Consider the following 25379-nt stretch of genomic DNA (forward strand, 5'->3'; position numbering starts at 1 on the left):
CATTGCAGGGGGGGGACACTGGCTACTCTTGCCACATTAGCCATCCAACTCATCATAGGGGATCACATAGAGACTATAACATTTGTAGTGACCCCTGGCATGGAATGCCCCCTTATCCTGGGCATGGCAAGTGGAACCCGCAGATGGACTGGAGGATGAGAGAGCTCAGATTCCCAGATGCAGAGGCAGTAAGAACTCCAATTCAGCCGCAAAATGGGGGAAGTCCCTCCGAGAGTGCAGCGGCGGTGGGGGAAAGAGTTACAAGACATACCAGAGGAATACTGCGACCTAGCTGAACTATTCAGTGAGGAGAAATCTGATGAACTGCCCCCCCACTGACCCATGGACTGTTTCATTGAGATCCTCCCATGGGTAAAATTACCCAAGCCAAAACTGTATTCCATGAGCCCACAGGAGCTAGAGGAGATGCAAAAGTTCATATTCATTTTTATTTTTCCATTTCTTCCACAAACAAATCAACAAATATACCGCAATACATAGATACATACACGTAAGTTTGGGTGCTGCTCGTCCATTTCCCCTTTCACTGTATCCACCCTCCTCCTCTCTCTTTCCTCTTCTCTACTTTCTTTCTCCCTTTCTCCTTTCCTACTTCCCTCTTCTTCCTCTCCTCTCCTCTTTTCCTCACCACTCCCCTCCCCTTTCTCCCCACTTCTCCTCCTCTTTCCCTCCAACCTTCCTACTTCCTTCCCCCTCCTCTACTCTCTTCCCTCTCTCATCTTCTTTCTTCCCTCCCATTCCTCTTCCAATACAATTCAGGGGTGATGTCCGAGCAGCTCCTCTCCTTAGATTTTTAATATCTATATTAGGTATGATAACATTAATTTATATTTCTATAAATCTGACTTTCTCGGTATATACTTCTATAAATTTTTATACTACCTCTGGTTATGCAATACTGTGTCGCCTGGGTCTCCCTCCTTATCTCCTCGTTTTTCTTCCATCTAAATTAGTGTTAGCCATCTTTTAAGCATATTCTCTTTTTCACCCATTTGTAAAATTTTCCCCAAATTTCATAATACTTTGACTGTCTTAACTTTAATTATCATTGTTAATCTATTCATTTCCGCACATTCCATTATTTTCCCGATCACCTCTTCTTCTGGGGGAGCTTTCAGTGCCTTCCAGTTTTGTGCAAACACAATCCTAGCTGCAGTGGTTATATGAATAATCAAATGTGTGTTCTCTTTGCTATATTTCTCTGGTAAAATACCCAAACAGGAATATTTATGGGCTTAGTTCTATACGTTGTTGTATCATCTTTTCTATCCATGATCTGATTATATTCCAATAGGTTTTAGCTTCTGCACATGTCCACCACATATGATAGAAAGAGCCTGGTATTTGATGACATTTCCAACATTTCATAGATCTGTCCTTGAACATTTTAGCTAGTCTTTCTGGAGACATATGCCATCTGTAGAACATCTTGTACATATTTTCTTTATACGCTGTCGCCATTGTCAGTTTGTAGTTTCTTTCCCATAATTGCTACCATCTATTGACCATTTTATCACTGACTCTTTAAGTTGCTCCTCCTCTAATTCCCTATATAGTAAGTAGCTATACATTTTTAACCCATTTTTCTTCAGTTCCCGTATTTCATCTCTGTTCTCCCCAAATTAAAACAAATCTATTTTAGCATATTTTTCATATCTAGATTGTATTTGGTTCTCATGTACCAATCCATCTTTATTCCTTCTTCCTCTAATTGTTGTTTGGTTTTCAGCTTCCCCGTGTCTGTTAATAGGTCTTTATATCTTATAATGTTTCCCATGTTAAACATATTGGGGTATATTAACCAGTGGTTTTTTTTTCTAAAGAAAAAAAGGGTGCCGGAACTCTCATCTTGTTAATCTTTTATTTATATATTTATTTATTTATTAATTGGCTTATACTCTTTGGTTGCGCTGTGCCCTGTTTACAGCTCCACTACTTACTGAGAGAAAATTGGTGAAATCACTTCCCGGGGGCACAAAAGGAGGAAAGATTGCCGAGAAGTGCTCTTACCTGTATACTGGCATTGTGAAGATTCTGGATTTCCCTCTCAGCCTTCCTATCCTGGTGGAGCAGTGGGCTAATGCCTCCTTAAGTAACACTAGCTGCCTGCAATTAGTGCAGGTTCGCATCCCACCAGGCTCAAGGTTGACTCAGCCTTCCATCCTTCCGAGGTAGGTAAAATGAGGACCCAGATTGTTGGGGGCAATTAAGCTGACTTTGTAATAATGCTGCTTGGGGTGTGTGTGTGTGAAAGCCGTAATAAGCAGGCATATACATAGAATGAAGGCTACTGCTAAGCTTGTAAGCTGCCCTGAGTCTTCGGAGAAGGGCGGGATATAAATGGAATTAAAATAAAAATAAATAAATAAATAAATAAGATCCAGCAGAGATTGACCAAAAAGTTCATCTTGGGTCTGAATTCCCATGCAGTGAAAAGGAGAGGGCTTGCAACTTCTGGTTGTAGTTATCCACGTTTCTGCACACTGAAATAGTTGGCCACTTGTACAAATACAGAGCCTATCATGCTTATATATTTATATGGAATAGATACATTACCTGAAAATTTAGGGGAGAAAAAATTGTGTGTATATGTATTTTGGTTCTCACTTTAGAAGCATTTGGCATGTCTGCGCTGCCAATTGTACTGTCAATTATACATCTATAAATACATCACTCATGACATAATTTTTGGAATGTGTAAAAAATTTGAACCAGCCCAGAAACTCATTTCCCATTGTTTGTGTATATATAGAAAGTAAACCCTGAAATAGATTTGGAAAGAGCAAGGACTTGGATTAAAGGGAAATGTTGCTAAGCATAGAACTGTTGAGTTAATTTGCAGCTGTTTCTTCTGTTTTCTTTTTATGTGCTTATGTATTTACATTGCATTTTAAAATCAGCTAAATTGAATAGGAATAAGATTGTGACTGTAAGAATACTAATTCTGATATATAGTAAAGATCTTTAACAAGTAATGTTAAATTTAGCTTTAGTGTAATTTGCTTGCTTACTGTAGCTAAAACTGGAAATTATATTTCTAAAGCATTAGTATGGATCATTGAAAAGAACAAAGATTTAATATTTATGATTCAAAAATATAAATGTGTAAGAAACATGTTTTTAAAGATCTTTGCAGCTTGTTCTCATATATACCCTGCCAAAGGAATAACTAAAATTATGAAATTTAGAATCTACCAAGCTTCCCTCCCATGGACAGAAGACAATCCATGGGAAATGTGAATCAGTAATCCATAAGCATGATAGGCTCTGTATTTGTACAAGTGGCCGACTATTTCAGTATGCAGAAACATGGATAACTACAACCAGAAGTTGCAAGCCCTCTCCTTTTCACTGCATGAGAATTCAGACCCCAGATGAACTTTTTGGTCAATCTCTGCTGGATCTTCCTAAGATAGGAAGGCTGAGAGGGAAATCCAGAATCTTCACAATGCCAGTATACAGGTAAGAGCACTTCTTGGCAATCTTTCCTCCTTTTGTGCCCCCGGAAAGCGATTTCACCAACATTCTCTCAGTAAGTAACAGAGTTGCAAACAGGGCACAGCGCAACCAAAGAGTATAAGCCAATTAAGAAAAAGGTATTCAAATATTTCCCTCTCTTCTCCTTTTTTGCTTCGAGTAGTACGCCTGCTTTCGGGGGGAAAACAGAGGCATCTATTTCTCGCTTCTCCTATTTCCTGACGCGAGAGCGGGGCTGCCTTTCCAAGTCGAGGTCCCTCACAGGAGAGGGCGCAGAAAAGGCAAATGATTCGATTTGTCTTTTCAGTTTATAATAGTTATCTTCTTTAATTGTTATACATCTTGCTGTCAGGTGAATCCCCAGATATTTTACCTTCTTTACAATCTGCATCTCTAACTTTCCCATCAATTCTTTTTTTTTCAGTAATATTTTTCACTAACATTTTTGTTTTATCTTTATTAATCTTCAAACCTGCTACCTCACCATATTTTTCTATTTGTTCTATTAATACAGGTCCTGTCTCTAATGGCTTCTCCAAGATAAATACTAGATCATCTGCGAAAGCTTGTAGCTTATATTTTTCTCTCTTAACTTTCATACCTTTTATATCCTTATTCTGTCTTATTGTTCTATTTAGTATCTCTAGTGTCAATATAAACAATAATTGGGATAAAGGGCATCCCTGCCTTGTTCCCTTCATAATATTAATCTTTTCAGTCATATCTCCATTAATCATTATTTTGGCTATTTGCTTATTGTAGATTGCTTTAATTACATTTATAAATGTAAAATGCAAAAGTTCATAGACAAAAACATGGAAACGGGTTTCTTCCAGCCAGCAAAACCCAAGACCTCAGCCTTGTTATTTCGAGAAAAGAAAGATGGGATTCTTAGCCTCTGCATGTTCTATAGATCTCTGAATGCAGTGAGCGAGAGTAACCTATACTCCCTCCCTCTCATGAAGGACATGCTAGCACACCTATCAAAAGGAAAAATCTTTTTGAAACTGGACTTGAGGGAGGCGCATTACAGGATTAGAATTAAAGAATGAGATGAGTGGAAAACTGCTTTCAATTTCCCCTTAGGGTGTTACCAATTCAGGGTTCTACCCTTCAGCCTCCAAGGGGCACCCACAGTATTCATGCAATTAATAAATGATGTGCTCTGAGAGCACCTGTATAAAGGGGGGCTTGTTTTCCTGGATGATATCTTGATATTCATTGAAACAAAAGAAGAACATGTGAAATTAATCAGAACCGTGCTGAAAAAACTCCAGGCAGGTCACCTCTATGCTAAACTGTCTAAGTGTGAATTTCATAAGGAAAAAATCGACTACCTGGGGTATCACATCTCGCTGAATGGCATAGAGATGGACCCCAGGAAAGTCTGAGTTGTACTAGAATGGGCTCTGCCCTGCACCAGGAAGCAATTTTGCAAAGTTTCCTTGGATTTGCTAACTTTTACTGGCTATTCATCCCCTCCTTTGCACACATCCCACTACAAATTACCATAGTAACTTGTTAAAGACAAAAGGGGAAGGGAAACCAAAGGTGAGTCAACTATTGAAATGGACAGTAGAATGTCAAACCACATTTCAAAGGTTAAAAAGACTATTTTTTGCTGAACCAGTTCTAAGGTACCCTGATACCAAAAAACCTTTCGTGATTCAGGCTGATGCTAGTGATGTGGCTGTGGGGCAGTACTATTACAAGAGAATGATGAAGGGAAATTTCAGCCTTGAGCATACACATCAAGGAAACTCACAGAAACAGAGCAAAGGTGGGCAGTTTGGGAGAAGGAGGCTTACACAGTCTGATGGGCCCTTCTAACCTGGTGGCACTTCCTGGAGGGGAACAAAATTCCTTTCCAAGTGTGGACTGACCACAAGAACCTGGAAGCACTAAAAGCACTCAGGAAACTGACCCCTAAGCAAGCAAGATGGTCACAGTATTTGCACCGGTTTAATTTTACTCTAAAGCACTTACCGGGGGGAAAGAATTTCTTAGTGGATGCATTGTCCAGACTGCCCCAGTACAATAGCAACCAAACAGAAATAAGAGATCCACTTATGCCATCAAAGCAATTACCAGCACAAGTAACCACCCGAGCACAAGCCAAACTTCAAAAGCCCCTAGCGAGCCAAGCAGGGATTAAATTCAAAAAAGCACTAGAAACCGAAAAATCATTCCTAAGCCACAAGAACCTATGCACCATGACCAATGGTTTACCATGGGTTTGAGAAAAGCTGTACATTCCAAAGAGCCAGAGACTGACATTCATGCAGTTATGCCACAATTCAAAATCAGCTGGTCATTTCAGGTTCATAAAAACTTTGCACCTGGTGAAATGGCAGTTTTGGTGGCCATCAATAAAAAAGGCCATTGAAAGTTACATGGCCAGTTGGCCAATTTGTGCTGCGGTAAAGAGAAGGCAAGGAAAGACCCCAGGCTTGTTGCAACCAATAGCGACTCCATCAGTGCCTTGGAGAGAAATCTGTATGGACTTTATTGTGGAGTTACCAGATAGTGGAGGGTACACAGTCATTTGGGTCATGACAGATTTGTTCTCTAAACAAGTACATTTTATCCCATGCCAAAAAATCCCCAATGCAAAGACACTTGCAAAGCTGTTTGTCCAACATATTTATCGACTTCATGGAGCCCCACAATGAATCATATCAGATAGAGGGGTACAGTTCACATCAGAGTTTTGGAAAACATTCCTGGGACTGTTGGGGACCAAACAGGTAATATAGGTCATATAGTCATCATCCATAGACAAATGGTGTGACTGAACAGTCAAACTCAGTACTGGAGCAGTACCTAAGATGTTTCATTAATTACCAGCAGGACAATTAGACCAACCTACTCCTGTGCACAGAAGTCGCTTATAACAACGCAGTACATTCCAGCATTGGTTACACTTCTTTCCAGGTGGCAACAGGACAAAGTTTTAACCTGATGCCTGAACTCCCATCAAGTGACCCAACCATCTCTTCCCTGAAGGAGTGGATTGCACAATTACAAAAGTATCTGGCCAGTCATGAGAAAGGCATTAGACAAAGCTAGGGAAGCATATAAATTCCAAGCAGATAAGAAACAAAGTGAATCCAAACCATTTCAAGTAGGAGAGAAAGTTTACCTATCAACAAAATACCTAAAATCACTGCAGCCCTCAAAAAAGTTAGGAACAAAATTTGTGGGACGATTTCCCATTAAAAGAATAATCCTGTCACTGTAGAATTGGAGCTCCCAAAGACACTCAGACAAGTTCACCCAATTTTCCACTGCAGCCTTTTAAAAAGTGAATTGCAATCACTTCCCCTCCTCCAATCATGGTGGAAAGTGAACAGCATTTTGAAATAAAAGAAATCCTAGATTCCAGGAAGCATCATGGTTCCACCTAATATCTAGTAGTATGGAAATATCTGCTGCCTTCCCAAAATGAGTGGGTTCAGAAACGTCATGTTAGGGCCACCCGACTACTTAGTAAGTTTCATGCTGCATACCCAGATAAACCAGATTAATCCTTGTCTCCCTTTTTTTCCTATTTTCTACAGGTGGATTTGTCTTTTCTCTAAGGGGGGGCAAGATGTCAGAACCCATTCTTTCCCCAGGGGGGTATATCTCATTTCTTTCTGAGGGTTCTGCCATTCTCCTGAGGGGGAGGGGAGAAGGCTCTGTGATATGTTATTCTGCTTTGCTACAATGTATCCTTTCCGCTGTTCCTACATACTTACTCTTTGAACTGTCTCTACCTTGATGTTACCTTAGGGTGAGAAAGGAATGTGTCTCCAGCCATCTAGCTTACCTCTCATTGCGGAAGGGAAGGTGTGAAGACCCAACAACATCTTTGCAAGCATGGGAAAGGACCCAATTATCAGCTCCTTTCCCACAGTGGACTTAACATCTGGGGATTGGCCCATTCAAACTGATCAGATGAACTATTGGAGTGGGGTTATGCTTGGGACTCTTTTAACCTATTGATCTGAGCAGGAAACCCTCAGATCCTGCCTATCATGTCTGCTATCAGCTTCTCCTAATAAAAGTTCTTTTTGGAAAGAAACGTTCCAAGAGTTCTGCTTTCTTGGAATGAGGTTTTGAAGTGGGCCCTGACAGGGACAAAGTTTTAACCCAATGCCTGAATTACCATCGAGCGAATCAACTATCTCTTCCCTGAAGGAATGGATTGCACAATTGCAAAATACCTGGCCAGTTGCAAGAAAGGCATTAGATGAGGCTAGGGAAGCATATAAATTCCAGGCAGATAAGAAACAAAGTGAACCCAAACAGTTTCAAGTGGGAGAGAGAGTTTATCTGTCAACAAAATACCTAAAATCCCTGCAGCCCTCAAAGAAACTAAGCCCAAAATTTGTGGGCCATTTCCCATTAGAAGAATAATCAATCCTGTCACAGTAGAATTGGAGCTCGCTAGGATGCTCAGACAGGTTTCATTGCAGCCTTCTGAAATGCAAACTGCAGTCACCCTTAAGGCCAGCTGTAGCTCCTTTCCCTCCTCCAATCATGGTAGAAGATGAACAGCATTTTGAAATCAAGGAGATTCTAGACTCCAGGAAACATCATGGTTCCACCCAATACCTCATAGCGTAGAAACATCTGCCTCCTTCACAAAATGAATGGGTTCAGACTTGTCATGTTAGACCTCCCAAATTGCTTAGTAAATTTCATGCTGCATATCCAAATAAACCAGACTAATATTTGTCTTTATCTCTCTTTATTTTATCTTTCTACAGGTAGATCTTTCTTTTTTTAAAGGGGGCTGGCATGTCAGAACCCATTTCCTTCCTGGGGGGGTCTAATTCATTTCTTTACATTTCTTTCTGTGGGTTCTGCCATTCTCCTGAGGGGGAGGGGGAAAGAATCTGTGGGATGCCCTTTTGCTTTGCTACAATGTATCCTCTCTGCTGCTTCTACATGTTCGCTCTTTGAACTGTTTCTGCCTTGATGGCAACCTGGGGTGAGAAAGGAATGTGCCTCCGGCCATCTGGCTTATCTTTCGCTGTGGAAGAGACATGTGCGAAGACCCAATGTCTTCACAGGCATGGGAATGGACTCCTTTATCAGCTTCATTCCCACAACAGATTTAACACCTGAGGATTGGCTAATTTAAACTGACCAGATGAACTATTGGGGTGGTGTTTGCTTAGAACTCTTAACCTATTGATCTGAGTGGGAAACCCTCAGATCCTGTCTTCTATGCCTGCTATCAGCTTCTCCTAATAAAAGTTCCTTTTGGAATGAAACTGTTCCAAGAGTCCTGCTTTCTTGGGATGAAGTTTTGAAGTAGGTTCTTACAATAATAAATGTAAATAAATAAACCCCTGGCTATTAGCTTAAGGCAGGGGTGTCAAACTGCTGGCCCGTGGGCCAGTCACTTCATGAAGAAACCATGCCCACCCCATTGCCGGCAATGGCGAAAAAGCTCTGATACATTGCGCGACGTCACGTGACATCGCGAGTTTGATATGTCTGGCTTAAGGGATAACGCTACTAAGAGTTTGCATAAGATTGTGGTGGGATATAAATATGATAAACAGTATCTTAAATTATTTTAAAGTACTGCTATAGGTTTCCTTTGTTTTGTTATTTTTACTTTAGTATTTTTAATGTTGTGAATCTTAGGAATACATAAAGGATAAGTGTCATATAAATGCTTTAAATTACTGAATAATAACTTGCTATATTGCAGGTAAACTTCTCAGTTTTCGTTAAACAAATTAAAAATTTGTATACAAAATTAAAGATGCTTTTGAGTTGCACTTGATACCTGACAACGGCATTCCTTCAGGTTAAGAACAATTAAGCTACAATAGTTTAATTGTGGAAATGAGATGGGCCCTTTTAGCTAAGCTTATGAGTGGTGAAATAAACTCAAGTAAACTCTAGCAGAAGCTTTGAGAATATTGTACAATTTGTCTATTGTGGATCAAATATAAGAAATGTGTGCATTTTTAAAAACATATATTTAAAACCAGCACACAAAAGTAATTCTAGATCAATATGTTGCTGCTTTAAGATACATCATTATGTGTTGAAATAATTTAGTATCAGATGGTAGAGAAGATGCTGTATTGCTTTTATGTCTTTCAAGGAAAATATCTTGCTCTAGATCAGACATGTCAAACACAAGCCCCGGAGGCCAGATCCGGCCCGCGAAGTGGTTTCATGCGGCCCGCGAAGCCATCCTGGAAACAGTGAGGGAACGGCCCCCACTGCCTTGGCCCTGGCCCAGAGACCCTTCTCCTGCCAGAGACCCTCAGATCTGTCCCACTCCTGCCCAGGCCCCCATAGGCACCCTTGATGCGAACGATGTAGAGCTGGCCATGCCCACCCAGTAGGCCATAGGCACTTTAGCCATGCCCACCCAGTAGGCCACGCCCACCCAGGCCATACCCACCCAGCCCCCTGAGGGCAACCGCAATGCTGATGTGGCCCTCAATGAAATTGAGTTTGACACCCCTGCTCTAGATCCTGATAGATCAGTATTGAATTCCTAGATGGTTTTTGAATCAGAAATACTGGGAACTAGTGTTATATTATGTGACCTATTAGCAAAATCAGCATTCCTGCCATCCTCATGTGATAAGAGAGGAAAAGTGTTTGAAATGAATAATATAAGCCCTTCCTAGTTTAGTAAAGATTTATGTGTGATGGATTACCATTTTGTCCAGCTTCCTCAAGACCACAGGAGAACAAGGAATATCAAGTCTTCACTTATGCCACAATAGTTGCAGAAAACCTAGTTGAAAACATTAATAGCATCAATGTTGGTGGTTTATTTTATTCTTTTATTATATGAGTATTGCATTCCTAAAGTACTGCATGTAAATAGACAATAGGCAGTGTGACAGTAGCAGAGGGGCAGAGTTGTGACATCTGTGTCCTGACGTCACAGCTCAAAAATCCTTCTTGCAGGAAAAAAATAGCACAGTATTACTGGCCATTCTGTTCCCAATGAAGGGAAACTTCACTGAGCAACTTACACTGCTGTGAGCAGTTAGTATATTCAGCTGTATGTTGTGTATATTTGTATGCTCCACAATAAGAGCATTGTGTCTCACATTTGGAGATGCCTATTTGTGTCTCTGTTAGATTCATCAAAACACAATCATTATTGCTGTCTGCTGTTACAAAACCTGCATAACCTGTCCCTTTCCTTGAACCACTAGATTGGTTCCTTCCACAGTATTTCCTATGCGGCTGGCAATTGCCATGATTTTCTGTCAGTTAATGAAATTGCCAGCTTGTGCCATGAAGAATTTTCCCTAAACAAAGTATTTTCATCAACCCCAAAAGTACCATTGCATTTGAGAGCAACCAAGTTTTGTATGGTATTGAAAGCACCCATTCTGAGTGAAGATTTTTGTTGGAAATATTCTTTCCTTGTACTAGTAATCTTGTTTCATTAACTGATTTTTTTCTCTCTTTCTCTTCATCATCTCCAGAAAAAATCCCCCCTCCTTCCTTTTTTTATGGTGCCACCAGCATTGGCTATTAATGCAGTTTTTTAGCAAGAATTTTCAGAAGTGGTTTGCCATTGTCTCCTTCCCAGCTGGCTTTGTGCATAGGGCAGAAATAGAATTCACAGTCTCCAGGTTTCTAGTCCTTTCCCTTAAAACAATCTGCTGTAGCTTTGAATGCCTAGATAGTTCTGAAGGACAGACTGTAGTAGAACATGGCAGATATCTTGTACTGGAGATACAAGAAATTGATTTGACTCTTTCCTAACAGGTGTTCAGATAAAGGCAGCTTTAGGTATTTCACAGGATTGAAATCTGATCCAGATAACATTAGAGTAGTTACAGAAAGACTCACATATCAATAGTATGTATTATTTTAACTCTCATGACTTAATATGCCGAATTCATCTAGATTATATTTCATCACTTATCTACAAATGGGGCATGGACACCAGCTGCAGAAAATTGGTTTTGAGATAAATGTTTAATTTTGTGATTTTTATGCAATCAGCATTAGTTATAATTGTAGTTATTCTCCTTCAACACAGTGTGATCACCCAGCCTGCAGGTGTGAATTAGGTTCATCTGTTTTCTTTCTTTTTTTTAATTGAAAAGTTTTACAATACATTTTTAAGATAGAAAAAAGAAACAAAGAAAAAAACCCTCCTCTCCCTCCCCTCTCCCCAACCCACCCCTACCCACCCCTCCCCCCTCCCTGACTTCCCAGAGCTGAATACAGGGTATAGTATTACAAACATAAGCTAAAATATGCTAACAACCCAAAAGTAAAACATTAAATTCTGTCGCACTTTAACTCTCCATAGTCATCATATTGCTAACAAATAACTAATAACTAATAATACATCATATAAAACCACTACTTATTCAAATGCTAAATGAAACTTTTTAGTCCCATATTTATTCTGAATATATTCAATCCATCTTCTCCATTCCACAATATATCTCTGTTGCGATTGTTCTTTCAAATATGCTGAAATCTTTGTCATTTCCGCCAAGTTAGAAACTTTCAAAGTCCACTCTTCTATAGTCGGCAGTTCCTCCTTCTTCCAATATTGCGCTACTAAAAGTCTTGCTGCCGTAATTAGATTCAACATCAATTTAGTGTCTATGACAGTAAAATCTGTAATAATACCCAACAAAAACAACTGCGGAGAAAACTTTATCCTTTTCTTAAATATCTTTTGCATATTCCACCAAATTTTAATCCAAAAAGCTTTAACTTTTTTACAAGTCCACCATATATAAAAATACGTTGCATCCTCACAACCACACCTCCAGCATCTGGGCTGGCAGTTCGGATACATACTTGCTAATTTTATAAAACATTTTATAAAAACATTTTATAAAAATTCTCTCTTAAATTTTGGGCCTGTGTAAATTTTACGTTTCTAACCCAAATCTTTTCCCAAGTATCCATTGTTATAACCTCCTGAAAGTTCTGGGCCCACTTTATCATACAATCTTTAACAAGTTCCGTTTCTGAATCAATTTCTATCAATGCATTATATATTCTTCTTATATGTGCTTGACCTTGATCTCTAATTTGTTTTACCAAATTTTCATCCATTATCGAGAAACCAACTTTCTGATCCTCTTTCCATCTTGCCTGTAACTGCCCATACTGGAACCAAGTTTGTACAATCTTTTCTTCTTTTAAAATATTATATGGCTTCAATTGCCATACATTCCTTTCTAGCCTTAAAATTTCCTTATATGTAGTCGCATCATGTTTAAATCCAACATTTATATTTTCTATTGCATGTTTAGGTATTGTCCAAATTGGTATCTTATAATTTAACTTATGTCTATATTTTTTCCAGACTCGCAACAGAGCATACCTTAATATATGTATCTTAAACACATTATCCACCTTCTTATCATACAATAAGTATGCATGCCAGCCAAATAACAAGTCATAACCCTCAAGATTTAATAATCTCCCTTGTGTTAAATTAAACCAGTCACTTATCGATGATAAAGCAGCAGCCTCATAATATAATTTAAAATTACGCATTTTAAGACCACCTCTTTCACGCGTGTCTTGCATTATCTTAAATTTAACTCGTGGCTTTTTCCCTGCTTAAACAAATTTATTAATACCTTTTTGCCATTCCTCCAGATTTAAATCCTTTTTAAGTATAGGTATCATTTGAAATAAAAATAAAAATTTTGGCAAAACATTCATTTTCACTGCTGCAATTCTTCCCAATAAAGATAATTGTAGTTTTTTCCAACTATCTAATTCTTTTTGTGTTTTTACCCATAAGAATTCATAATTGTTCTTATATAACTTCACATTTGAGGCTGACAGATAGACCCCCCAAATATTTAATCTTTTTAAATATTTCAAATCCCGTTAACTCTTCTAGAGCAACCTTTTGTTCTATGGTCATATTCTTTGACAGTATTTTGGTTTTTTGTGTGTTTATCTTAAATCCAGAAACTTTCCCATATAACATTATTATTTCCATCAACTCTACAACTGAGTAAATTGGTTGAGTTACTGTAATAACCAGGTCGTCCGCAAACACTCTCAGTCTATAATCCTGATCTCTTATTTTAATTCCCTTGATTTTATTTGAATCTTGTATTTTAATCAATAATATTTCCAATGTTAAGACAAACAGTAAGGGTGACAACAGACATCCCTGTCTTGTACCCTTTTCAATATTACATGTTTCTGTCAGACTACTGTTGACTATTATACGAGTTGTTTGCTTCTGATATATTGCCCTAATAGGTTGTAAAAATTTTTCCCCAAACTCCATTTTCTCCAGTACTTTCACCAAAAATTGCCAATCCAATTGATCAAAGGCTTTTTCAGCATCCAAAAAGATCAGCGCTGCAGAGACCTGGTTATTTCTTTCCAAGAATTCCAATAAATCTACAATATGTCTCACATTATTCTTCATTTGTCTACCACTTATAAATCCAGTTTGATCACTATGAATCATTTGCTGCATTACCTTCATTAATCTATTAGCTAAGATTTTTGCAAATATCTTATAATCAGTATTTAAAAGCAATATTGGTCTATAGTTTTTGGCTTGGGTTCTTCTTTCAAACCTCTGATTCTCACAGCGAACTCCATCTCTCGGTACTGCCGCCATGCAGGATTTGGTTAATAATGGCAAAGGAGACCACTGGTGTTGTCATAAATGGACATGATCATGTACATCATGCCTTAGACTATGTTCCTTAGTGATGGAGTTTCTGGTCCCAATGACTGTCCATAAGTTGGGGGGGGGGAACTACCTGTATAGTGTGTACGGAAGTGTGTCGTTGACATCTATTTGCTGCATTGGTGGGATGAAATTGATTCCATGCAGAGTGGACAACCCTAGATTAATAAATATGGTAGCATTCTTAGCTCCTGACAATATTCTTACAGGACAAACAAAATGGAATGTAATATAATATAATATAATATAAATAAATATTTTACCTGAGTGGTAGAGAAGAGGAAGCAAAGTATAATACAATCTCTTATATACTAGTACAATAATTTTGAATCAGCTGAAACAATCTAATCTGTTCACTGCCATCACTCAAATACTACACCAAACCTGTTAGCTCATCTGTAATAATCAAATTGGCTGGGAATTAAATTTTAGACCATAGACACCTGGACTTGATTAAGGCCCAGTGTGGCATTATTATAGTAGATGCTGAATGTATCAACTTATAGTACTCTTTTTGTCCCCTTTCAGTTATTTCTTGGAGAATAAAGTAGATTTCTCATAAGATAAAAGCTTTACCAGAATTTTATTTCAGTGTATTTTTGTATTTGAGAGTTGTCTAGCGTTACTGTTTGCTCTTGTCATCCAGACATTGAACGTTGTGTTCAATGCACAAACTTTGTATATTCCTGAAGTGAGAAATAGTTTAAGTTTATTCTGTCACCGTGTCTTTTTTGAAATATTGTTATCTGATTACTTTTGTTCAGGGCAGGTTTGTCTGAGAAAATCTTTACTCCCTTTTCTTGCTTAGCATCATCTTTACTGTAATTTTTTTTTTTCTTCCTCTGCACTCCCAGGGCAGAGTTTAGGTTACGGCTTTGTCAACTATGTTGATTCCAATGATGCTGACAAAGCAATCAACACCTTGAATGGACTCAAACTGCAGACAAAAACAATCAAGGTGAGGAGCATGGGGTGTGAGGGAAAACTCCTCTTAAAGGCAAAGCAGAGCTCGGGAGGGACAGGAATGCTCTATTTTTGTGCCCAATTATGTCTAACCCACTATGAACCTGACATCATGGATTGAGCCAATCACCCAATTGTTAGGACTAGAACTCAGAGTTTCCTAGCTTTTAGGCCAACACTTTCACTACTGCACCAAATTGGGTCTCCCACTATACCTTTAAAGATTTAAAGACCTACATCTATAATCTTCTGAGTTTGTGGCTCATTTGGAGTTTTGAGAATACAGCATAGACATAACATTTATTACATAACATTGATTGATGTAACACTTTGCTTTTTGGGATTTTTTTTACTACCCCTACTCACTGTGGGCACACTTTCCCACCAAACATTGGGTTGCAGCCTTTCTTCACTTTTATTTTCTAAGAAAGTTTCCTGAGTCCACCTTGCTCCATGGAAAGAGGGATGGTGCTAGCTTCTAACTTTGTAATTAGAAGATCTTAAGGTAAGAAATGGGGGGAGGGAGGAAGGTAAATATACACAGGCATATTGGTATTTCCTTTCCAAATAATCATGGGAAAGAGGATTTCTGCCCCACAGAGCCTGCAGTTAAGAGTTTGAAAAAAAAAGCTATACAAGAAGAAAGTAGAGGTAAAGAAAAGGTGCCAATAAGTAGGAATCTTGCCTCCCCTTCAATGAAAGTATTGTTAGTTTGTTTTATGATAGAAGGTTGCTTCTTTTGATGTGAGAATAGAATTCAGAAGATTGTTCTTTGGTTCTTTCTAGATGGCCCTTGTAACTATGTCCTCCTTCCCACCAGGTGTCCTACGCACGGCCGAGCTCCGCTTCTATCCGTGATGCCAATCTCTATGTCAGTGGCCTGCCCAAAACCATGAGCCAAAAAGAGATGGAGCAGCTTTTCTCACAGTATGGACGCATCATCACCTCCCGTATCCTTGTGGATCAGGTCACAGGTAACATAAGAGCAGGGAGTCGACCCCACACTGGTGCCAGCGTTGAGAGATGAGTACCAAGGGGACTAAAGCAGGGAATGGGGGAGTGTAAGAAAGCAGGTTATGTTACACATTGAGGGTTGTGCATGTATTTGTAACTATTGTTACTTGTGTAAAATAAATAATTACTTTGTATGATGCTGTTTGTATGAAGTCATGTGCTCAAATGTATATTTTACTGCTGATGCATAACTCTGTTATATATGGGTCACTCTTACTCTGCAGTGACAAGCAAAGAACTCTGCCAGATAGTTCTCATTTTAGAAATAAATGAGAACTCTCATTCATAATATCACAGAGAAAATTCTAAATTCTATATATGTCCAAAAACATTTAAAGATGTTCCTGGACTGAGCCTTGACTCTGCTGAGTCAACTTGCTTTGGAACCACTGGGCAATATAGGTTGTGGTTCCAACTCAAGCTAGGAAAAAAAAAGAAAAAAAGGAGATGCCTAAGAGTAGCAATTGATCTATAAAGATTGCCAAAAGCATTGCAAACAATTGTCTTCCTCTGGAAAATAAAAACCAGTAACTATACCAATTTCAGGTACTAAAAGTTGAAATCTCTGCTTTAGCTAGGAGACATTGTTGCCAAAACAATCAGAATATGCAGTAATCAGCATTAATCCTCCATTTCACTGTTTGTAGGTGTGTCTAGAGGCGTGGGATTCATCCGCTTTGACAAGAGGATAGAAGCTGAGGAAGCCATCAAGGGGCTGAATGGGCAGAAACCACTGGGTGCTAGTGAGCCCATCACTGTCAAGTTTGCCAATAACCCCAGCCAGAAGACAGGGCAAGCATTACTCACACACCTGTATCAGACTACAGCCCGGCGGTACACAGGGCCTTTGCACCACCAGACTCAGCGATTCAGGTGAGACATGTTGCCCTCTCCTTTGCTGGAAAGCTGAGTAGTCAGGTCACCCAGTGCCTTGTAGGTGTTGACTTTTTGCTTAAGGGAGATGTAGTTTTCAGATCCCATACTTGGAGATATTGATCTGTAGTCTATCTTAGGTCCGTCACATCTGGGTACCATTAATCCACAAACAAATATAATATGAAAAGCTTTTGTTTCCTTCTACAGCCCAATGGCACAATCATACCAGCTGCTGCTTAAGAAACTGTTTCTTGCAAAAAATGATCCATGTGACTTGGGTCAAATAAACAGCTCTCATGCTGTGAGACTGTTTCTTAAGACACATTGGATCTCTTCCTTTTCTTGATAAAGCCTTGTATTTACAGCTGATGGCCACAAAATAGTGCAAAAGGAGATAAATTGTTCTTCCCTGTAAAAGAGAAGGATGAAACTCTTTCTATGCTTTACTTAATCTGCAAAGATTTGTTTTTCTGAGGAGTCCTCTGGCTGGCTAGACTGTTGCAGGGAGGCATCTGCTGGAACAAACACTCCAAAGGTAGAACAAACATCTGAAAGTGGCTCTTGATAAAGGAGAGAATAGGACAGCTAGAGTGAAGCAGCTTTTTAATACTTTTAATATCTTTCTGCTAGTAATTTTTGTAGCAGTGACTCTATTGTCCCACACAAGAATTTCTGGCATTCTAACTCTGCTAATGTAACTGGAGATTGAGTTTTAATGTTGAATCAGAGTGTTGCCAGATTTCTCTTCCATAATTAGAGAGCCATAAAAAAAGAACAATCTGGGAAATGCTATCTGTCAAGGACAAAGAACCAAGGCCCCTGAAAACATTTACCTATGAATTCTTAGACTCCTTTTCACTCTACAGGTAAACAGAAATCAATTTTGCACTGAAGAATCCTTTAGCTTATGTTCTGATCAGTTTGAAAAATACTGGAATAACCAGAACAAAACTGGTATAAAACTCTCACTCATTTTGTTTTGGAATGTCTGCTTGCAGCTTGAAATCCGTGTATATAGCACATATTCAGTATTCAATCTGTTTTCTTCTATGTTTCTCACATATTTTGAGTGCTAGGGCTCTTTCAGACATAACATGTTTTCTTTACACAGCAATATAGAAAATCTGCCCACTATATGTAAAGATAATGCAGATACTTTCTTTTCCATTTGTAATCATGGCTTAAACATTCAAATACAACTGGAGAAATAGATATATTAAATTTTTACTTCTGGTAGCATAAAGTACATGGATTTACATATCCTTTCCCCATGCTCTTGTGGAAAAATAATCATATGAGATTATCAATTTTAATGTAACATTGTGTGGCACATATAGTAATTCTATTCATTACCCATGGTATCTGCAAGGCTCAGCAGTTGTTCATCTTTCTAATTTATGGTAGCTAATGGTCCCATGACTCAGCTGAACAACTAAGATGGTGAAACACCTCAAACTCTGATCACAGCTTTAGCTTTTTAGGTATGAGTCTATCATATTTCCTACCAACCAGTATAGGCCTGAAGTACTAAATGCCAAGACTAGAGGCCTCCTCAGGAATGACTGCAAAACAGGGAGCTATTATGTTAGGGTTGATTCTTTATGAATTTGTCCATAGCCAGCTGATATGAGGTGACATCAGGACAGCACAGATGATGGATTTTATTAGGCAGTTCCATAGTAGGCAGTACTGCCAAGAATAAGGGATTTTGGTAGAAAAGACTGTTCTACTGGCTTGTGGAAGAGGACAGAACCAAAAGAGTGAGCATTTCTATCATCTGAAACTTTAAAAGAAATGCTTTAGGTTACTTGTTCTTTAGGCCTCTTGTTCTTACTGAGCAAAGGAGCCATTATAGCCATTATAATAATCTCTTCTGGAGATTATTACTGCATTGTGAGGGGAATTCTTAGGATGTTTATTTCTAAGAGGCTGACCTGGACTCTGCTCTCAATCTATTGGGGGCTGTAAATGATTTTGTATGGTGTTTTGTTGGTGTTTGGACTTAGAAACCACAAGAAAGCGAGAAAGAAAAAAACATCTTAACCCATTTTTGTTGTAGGTCATTTCTTCATTTTTTCCATAAAGCATAGGTAATCTATTTCTTTGGTATGCTAGTTGAGAGTTGGTTATCAGTTGTGGTTTAGTTGAAGAGCAAAACCATAGAATGTCTCATGCATTGATCATAACAATCATCTTTACATCAGAGGCAAAGTTGAAATTTCTAAAATCTTGCTGGTTGTTGTGAACATACTTCTTAGGGCTTGCTGCCTGCCTGATTACTCTCACTTGACTTGTTCTGCAAACTCAATAGCTATATAGTTTATAGTTACATAGCAATTTCTTGAGCCAAATCCTGGAGTAGGAATTCATCTCAGACAACTGACTTCCCACACTGTGAATGTGATCAGACACTGCAAAATAGCAAACTTACCCCTGATGCTATGCTAGGATTTTGGATTAATATTTTGTGGGAATGCAGCCAATGTCTAGTTATCTAGGAGTTGGGAGAGTGAATTCCTGAGGAAAACAGTTGGCAAAATTTAAATTTCAGGGAATTCCTTGTAGGCCAAATGAAGGCAAAGCAATTGTAACAGTCCTGTCCCCTCTGACTGAAATTGTAAAGCATTTAAAGTAGTGGTCAAATAGTCATGTTGGATACTCAGTAAGTGTTCTTTGAATTGTATCTTTTGTCTTCTAGTTGTCTACCAAATAGTTTTGTTTAATAACACAACTAATTTAAAATTCTTCATTGAAGGACTGAAAAAAGCAGCTTTTAAAATATGCTAGTCCACTTTCTCCTATTTCAATGGGGTACTTTTAAACCTGTGTGTAATGGATTTGGGGATTATGTCTAAGGAAAAATGGTCCATGTTTGATATTATCAGTGAAATAACCATTATGTCTGTCTGGGAATCAGATAGCTTGCAATTCATGTTCAAATTATTTTGAAAATGCATGTAATGCTTCATTGCATTATATTTGGTTTGATCTATAGAGACAGAAGACAAAAATAGCAAGTATTTCCTGTTTCTTTACATAGATGATACTCTAACCATCAAATAATCTACAATAGTCTCAAGTTATAGTTATGGATAGATAGAATCCTGGAATCCTGTATATAAACCTGCTTCCAAAAACAGAATACTTGATCCAGTAATTATGTTCTACCAGACCTGCTAAAACAGTCTATATTCAGTAGATGTAAATCCACGAAAAAAGAAATTTGCTAGGAATTTATTTTTCCAATCTGTTTGATGAAGAGCTGTGTATGCCTTGTGTATGTGCATTAAAACTGGACTGAATGATAGTTCAGGATCACTTGATTTGAACTTGCTGCTCATGCATTTCTACCCATACATAAATGTCACATATAAAAGCATGGCATCTGCATGGCATATAGTGTAAAATCCATACAAACCCATGGAACATGTGAACATAAGGTTTTTTTCCCCCTTTCCCTGTGCATTGGCTAATTTTACAGTTTATGGATAGAGCCATAATATACAGACAAAATTCTTGGGCCTAGAAAATGTAATTCTGCCATCACACAATTAACTGCTGCACATGGAAAACAGCAACATGCCCTAGTTAAAAGGACTGCAATTCTAGGATGATACTTGTAAATCTGTAGTAGAAAAAATGCAACATGGTACAAAGCGAGCAGATATTTCTATTTTTGTAAAATGCACAATTTGTGAAAGGAAGCTTTTAAAATATTTTCCTTTTTTCACAAGGTTCCTTGAAGAACTGGGATTCTGGAAAAGCATATAAGTACAGGTGATGAACACTTGAGTTAACATAGGAACAGGACAATTAGAAATTCAGGAAAGTTAACTGAAAATAATTAAGTTCTTTGATTTTGACAGTTAAAAGTTCTAACAAGCAGGGCACTTGGAGGTTTTGTCTAGCAACCATGGTGGTTATAAATTGCCAAAGAAAGAAAAACCTTTTGATCTTAACAGGATAATGGGAATCTTGTACTATAAAGCCAGCATGTAGATCCCATGTCAAGAGTTTCTATATAAAATCTGGGCCACCATTTGGAAAGGAAAGTCCATTCTGAAAATGAGGCTGGGATGCCAAAATGAAACTATAAACATGTTTGCCATGTGCATTTCTATTCTTTATGTGTCTTGTTTTTAAAAGGAATGAGTGTCAGAAACATCCTCATCCTCATTGTGATGTTTGAAATACAACTTTCACCATCCTTTAGTACTTGATGCCTCCTATTTCCCATACTTTCTTGCATCATGAAAAAATAGATGTGTAAAAATATGTAGAGCACCTGATCCTTGTTATTATTTTTGAACTTCCCTCCCCCAACCAAAGAAGAAACCTATAAGACACCAGGGCCTCAGGATGCAGTTGTGCACACATTAAATGGCAACTTCTGCTAGTGACAGAATCCATGTGCTGCCTTTCTGCTGCACTGACAATCAGGGCAGTTGACCTCACAGGACCCTTTTGTTATGAGATTGTCTACTAACAATGGCCTCTCCTCATCTTCCTCTTCCTCCCACAGGCTCGACAATTTGCTAAACATGGCATACGGCGTCAAGAGGTAAATAGCCTTCCAAAGCCTACGCTCCTCGCCCCCTCCTCTTCCCCACCTTGGCCTACAGCACAAGGCTGGATTTTTAAAAGGTGATCGGTCAGGGCAAACCCTCTCCGCAGCCAAGAACTTCCTTTTCTGCCTTGCCAAGTCCTCCCTGCAACACAGCCATGCTTCCATTTTGTAGAATCCCGAAAGGAGCTGAGGGCTGATTGATCAGGCCCAGCACTGAGACTTGGAGGGGGCAGAGTCTCCTATACTGGAGGACCATTTTCTTTTCTAGTTTGAGCCATGTATAAACCATCACATAGACAACATTTGGTCGCTTGATTTTTCCCTGTATATTGACCTTTTCTTTTTAATCACCAAAAAAAACCCCATAACCCTTCCACACTTCCTTCAGTGAAGATGGGAATTGAAAAGGAAAAGTTAAAATCCCTCCAATTTCTGGCTTAGGCTGTGGAATTCAAATGTGTGTGTCTTGAGGACACACCACAGTCTTTCATGTGTTCTTTTGGTTCTGTTTTGGGTTTGGTTTGAGAGAAGGGCTTGCTGTTTGCTCAGATGACTGGCTGTTCATGATTTTTGGTCTTGTGTTTCTTAGATTTCATTGTGTGGGGTGCTTCTTGGTTTCATTTAACTCCATTGCTTGTGGGGCAGAAGTTAGTGATTGTTCTGAAAGTATATCAGAAAAGTATATCAGAAAGTATATCAGAAAAGCAATAACTTATTTTGTTTTTTAATTCGTGGACACCTTTTGAGAGCCAAAAGGTTATTTATTTGTTTGAACAATGACATTTACCCAGATATCCGACTCTTCCATAGAAAATTTGGCATGGCTTCTGAAACCATCAGGGATCTCCTGTCCAGGCACTTATCTAGTTCATATGTTATTATGTTCAACAATGCTGAAGAGTGTGGTCTGATATGATGAATAATTTTAGTTTAAACCAACAATGCTGTAGCATTGTGGGTTTAAACTAAAATTATTCATCATATCAGACCACACTCTTCATTTTAAGTTGATATTTAAAATGTTTGCTGCCTTAGCTTCCTTTGCGGGAGCTCTAGTTGGCCATGGAGATCCCTGCAACATTCAGCTGCCTCCTCAGATTTGGCAAAGAGAAACTGCCCATTCTGTAACTCTGCCCTGATTCAGTCCATATCGACTCCCAATGTTACCATACGGGAGAATTTTTATCAAGGGTATGAAAGCATGCATCCATGTTCAAATTTTGCACCCAAAGATATAAAAGCAGTATCTGATGCCCAGAAATAAGTCCTTCTGAGGTCCATGGGGCTTCCTTCAGTAAGTGTGCATGGGCACTTAGCAACAATCAGCTAAATCTGAACACTGATGCTGACTCAGGCAACTACTCGGCTAGTTTGATTGAGGAAATAGCTTGACTGAGCCATTATTGTTGTCAGTCACTTTCTGTTTAAAATGTTTGGCTTAGCAGCACACACATGGAATACATTCTGCATTTAGAACAAAGTTGATCCAGCTGGGTATAGAAAGAGGTTTGCACACTGTATAAAACTATGGTTTATTAAATAAACCACAGTGGCTATGTTTGCCCTGCCTCACAAGCCACGTTCTGGACCTAGAACAAAGTTGATCCAGCTGGGTATATAAATGGTTTCCACATTGTCCAAAACTATAGTTTATTGAATAAACCACTTTATGTTATGTTTGCCAGCTCTACAAGTCACAGGAAACTATATTGCGACTTGGCACAGTGTGTAAATCCCTGTAGAGATGGTTTGTGTGAATCAATCCATTCAAGTTATTCAAGAACTATTTAGTGAAAACTATGTTGGAGTAGACAAGGTGGTGGTGGTGGTGGTGGTGGGTTATTATGGTGGATGGAAGACAGGACAGGAATGTGTGGTAGACTATCCCCTGCCACTGTCATAAGGTTTGTTCAATCTCCATTTGGTTTTGGAATTTACATTGCAATTATACTTTGTTACCTTGAAATTATCTCAAATAAGTTATGGAAACTAAGATCTTCATTTTGCAAACAATACACCAGATTCTAGTTTCCATGCTTGCAAAAATGATGGTTATAGTCCATTTTATTACAAACCCTTTCATAATATGCTGGTATGTTTATTTATCGCTCAGGAAGCCCAAAAGATAAGTCAAAGACTTCTTCCATCTTGCAAGCAGAACTAACCCTTAAGAAGAACCCAAGATAGGGAGAAATATATTTGGAGAATGTGAATTCAAATGTTAGCTTCTAGATTTGCCTTGGTGAATAAAAGAATTATGGAAATAGGATCCTACACATTATGCCAGCTTCCTGGCATAGATAAAATCTTAAGAGAAACTGCCTCTCTGATAAGTTCCCTTTTGAATTAAGAATACTAAATGAACAGTGAGTGATGCTCCCTTTTGCTGGGGGTTGTCACCACTGTCCCTAACCTCTCTGTAATGTAATGAACTTATGCTGGCAGAATGCCAGCCTTACACCCAAAGTAGTCCTCTCTCCTTGATCTCCAGGTTCTCTCCTATCACGATCGACAGCATGACCAGTCTGGCGGGTGTCAATTTGACCGGGGCCTCCAGTGCCGGCTGGTGCATCTTTGTGTACAACCTCTCTCCAGAGGCAGATGAGAGCGTCCTCTGGCAGCTCTTTGGGCCCTTTGGAGCCGTCACCAACGTCAAAGTAATCCGCGACTTCACCACCAACAAGTGCAAAGGCTTTGGCTTTGTCACCATGACCAACTATGATGAAGCTGCCATGGCCATCGCCAGCCTCAATGGCTACCGACTGGGTGACCGAATCCTCCAGGTTTCCTTCAAGACCAGTAAGCAACACAAGGCATGAGTGAGCAAATCCACCAGAGAGATGGGGGGAGGGGGGAGCAACAGTGTGCTGGAAACAGCTCTCTTCCCCAACTTGCCACAAGAACGGAAATGTTCATTGACTCAATGTTGCAGAATATTCAACCGCCAGACACCGTGATCTTTGGGAAGCAGGAGGCTCCTCCCCCTCCTTCTCCCCATGCCCGACAGCCCAGCGGGAAGCACGGATGCAGCAACTTGTCAGCCACTTCTTGAAAATTAAACCCTGCTCTGACAGCATGCAGGGGTGACATCTGCTCAGAATAGGACACCTCTCTTGTTTCTATGCTTGGTGACCCCTCCCTCTTTCAAGGCTTTCTTAACATACATCCCCAGGTCTGAAGCTATCTCCAGTTGTCCGTATACTGGTATCTTCCCCTCTATGAATTCCACACCTGTTTGGTTCCTTTGGTGGACAGTTTTTCTGACCCTGGAGGATGAAAAACAACAACAACACCCCGGTAAGGTGTGATAGAAATGCCCCCTTCACGTTAAAACATTGTGAACCAACAAATCCAAGAAGGTCATGACTGTTACTCTGAGCTAGCTGAGGGGGAGGAATTAAAAAGATTCAGCTTACCACCTTTGTTCTCTTATGATGCAAAAAGAAAGAAAGAAAGAAAGAAAAAGAACAAAAGTGGTTGAAGAAGATTGCACTCATCTCATCTGTTGGTCTAACATGTTAGTGATACAGGTTCGTAATCCCACGATTTTCCTAGGCCCCTAATTAGAATGATGCCATATTTGGGAAAATAAATCTAACTCTTTATGTCTGAAAAGAGGATACTTCCTATTTGATTCCAGAGAAAACTCATTCCCTGGGAAAAGAGGATCCATTTTACACTCGTATGTTGTAAAATTTGCTGAGCAGGTTTTGAATATTTGCTTATTTATTTAACTACTTTACATTGAAATGAAAGTTTGGGTCAGAGTGATGTAAG

General features: G+C 39.0%; 1 protein-coding gene across 1 annotated transcript in view; it reads left to right on the forward strand.

Moving 5' to 3' along the window:
• Positions 1 to 24807, forward strand: part of ELAVL3 (ELAV like RNA binding protein 3) — a gene marked incomplete at its 5' end in the record, with an annotated part of 105340 nt that extends 80533 nt beyond the window's left edge. Inside the window, 5 exons of the mRNA XM_083351594.1 lie at positions 15037 to 15140; positions 15966 to 16119; positions 16807 to 17032; positions 21558 to 21596; positions 24073 to 24807. Coding sequence (XP_083207720.1) covers positions 15037 to 15140; positions 15966 to 16119; positions 16807 to 17032; positions 21558 to 21596; positions 24073 to 24421 — 872 coding nt within the window. The 3' untranslated portion in view covers positions 24422 to 24807. The remainder of the gene's footprint in view (positions 1 to 15036; positions 15141 to 15965; positions 16120 to 16806; positions 17033 to 21557; positions 21597 to 24072) is intronic.
• Positions 24808 to 25379: the final 572 nt, after the last annotated feature.

This window comes from Vipera ursinii (genome assembly GCF_947247035.1).
Source record: "Vipera ursinii genome assembly, chromosome: 2".
Taxonomy (NCBI): domain Eukaryota; kingdom Metazoa; phylum Chordata; class Lepidosauria; order Squamata; family Viperidae; genus Vipera; species Vipera ursinii.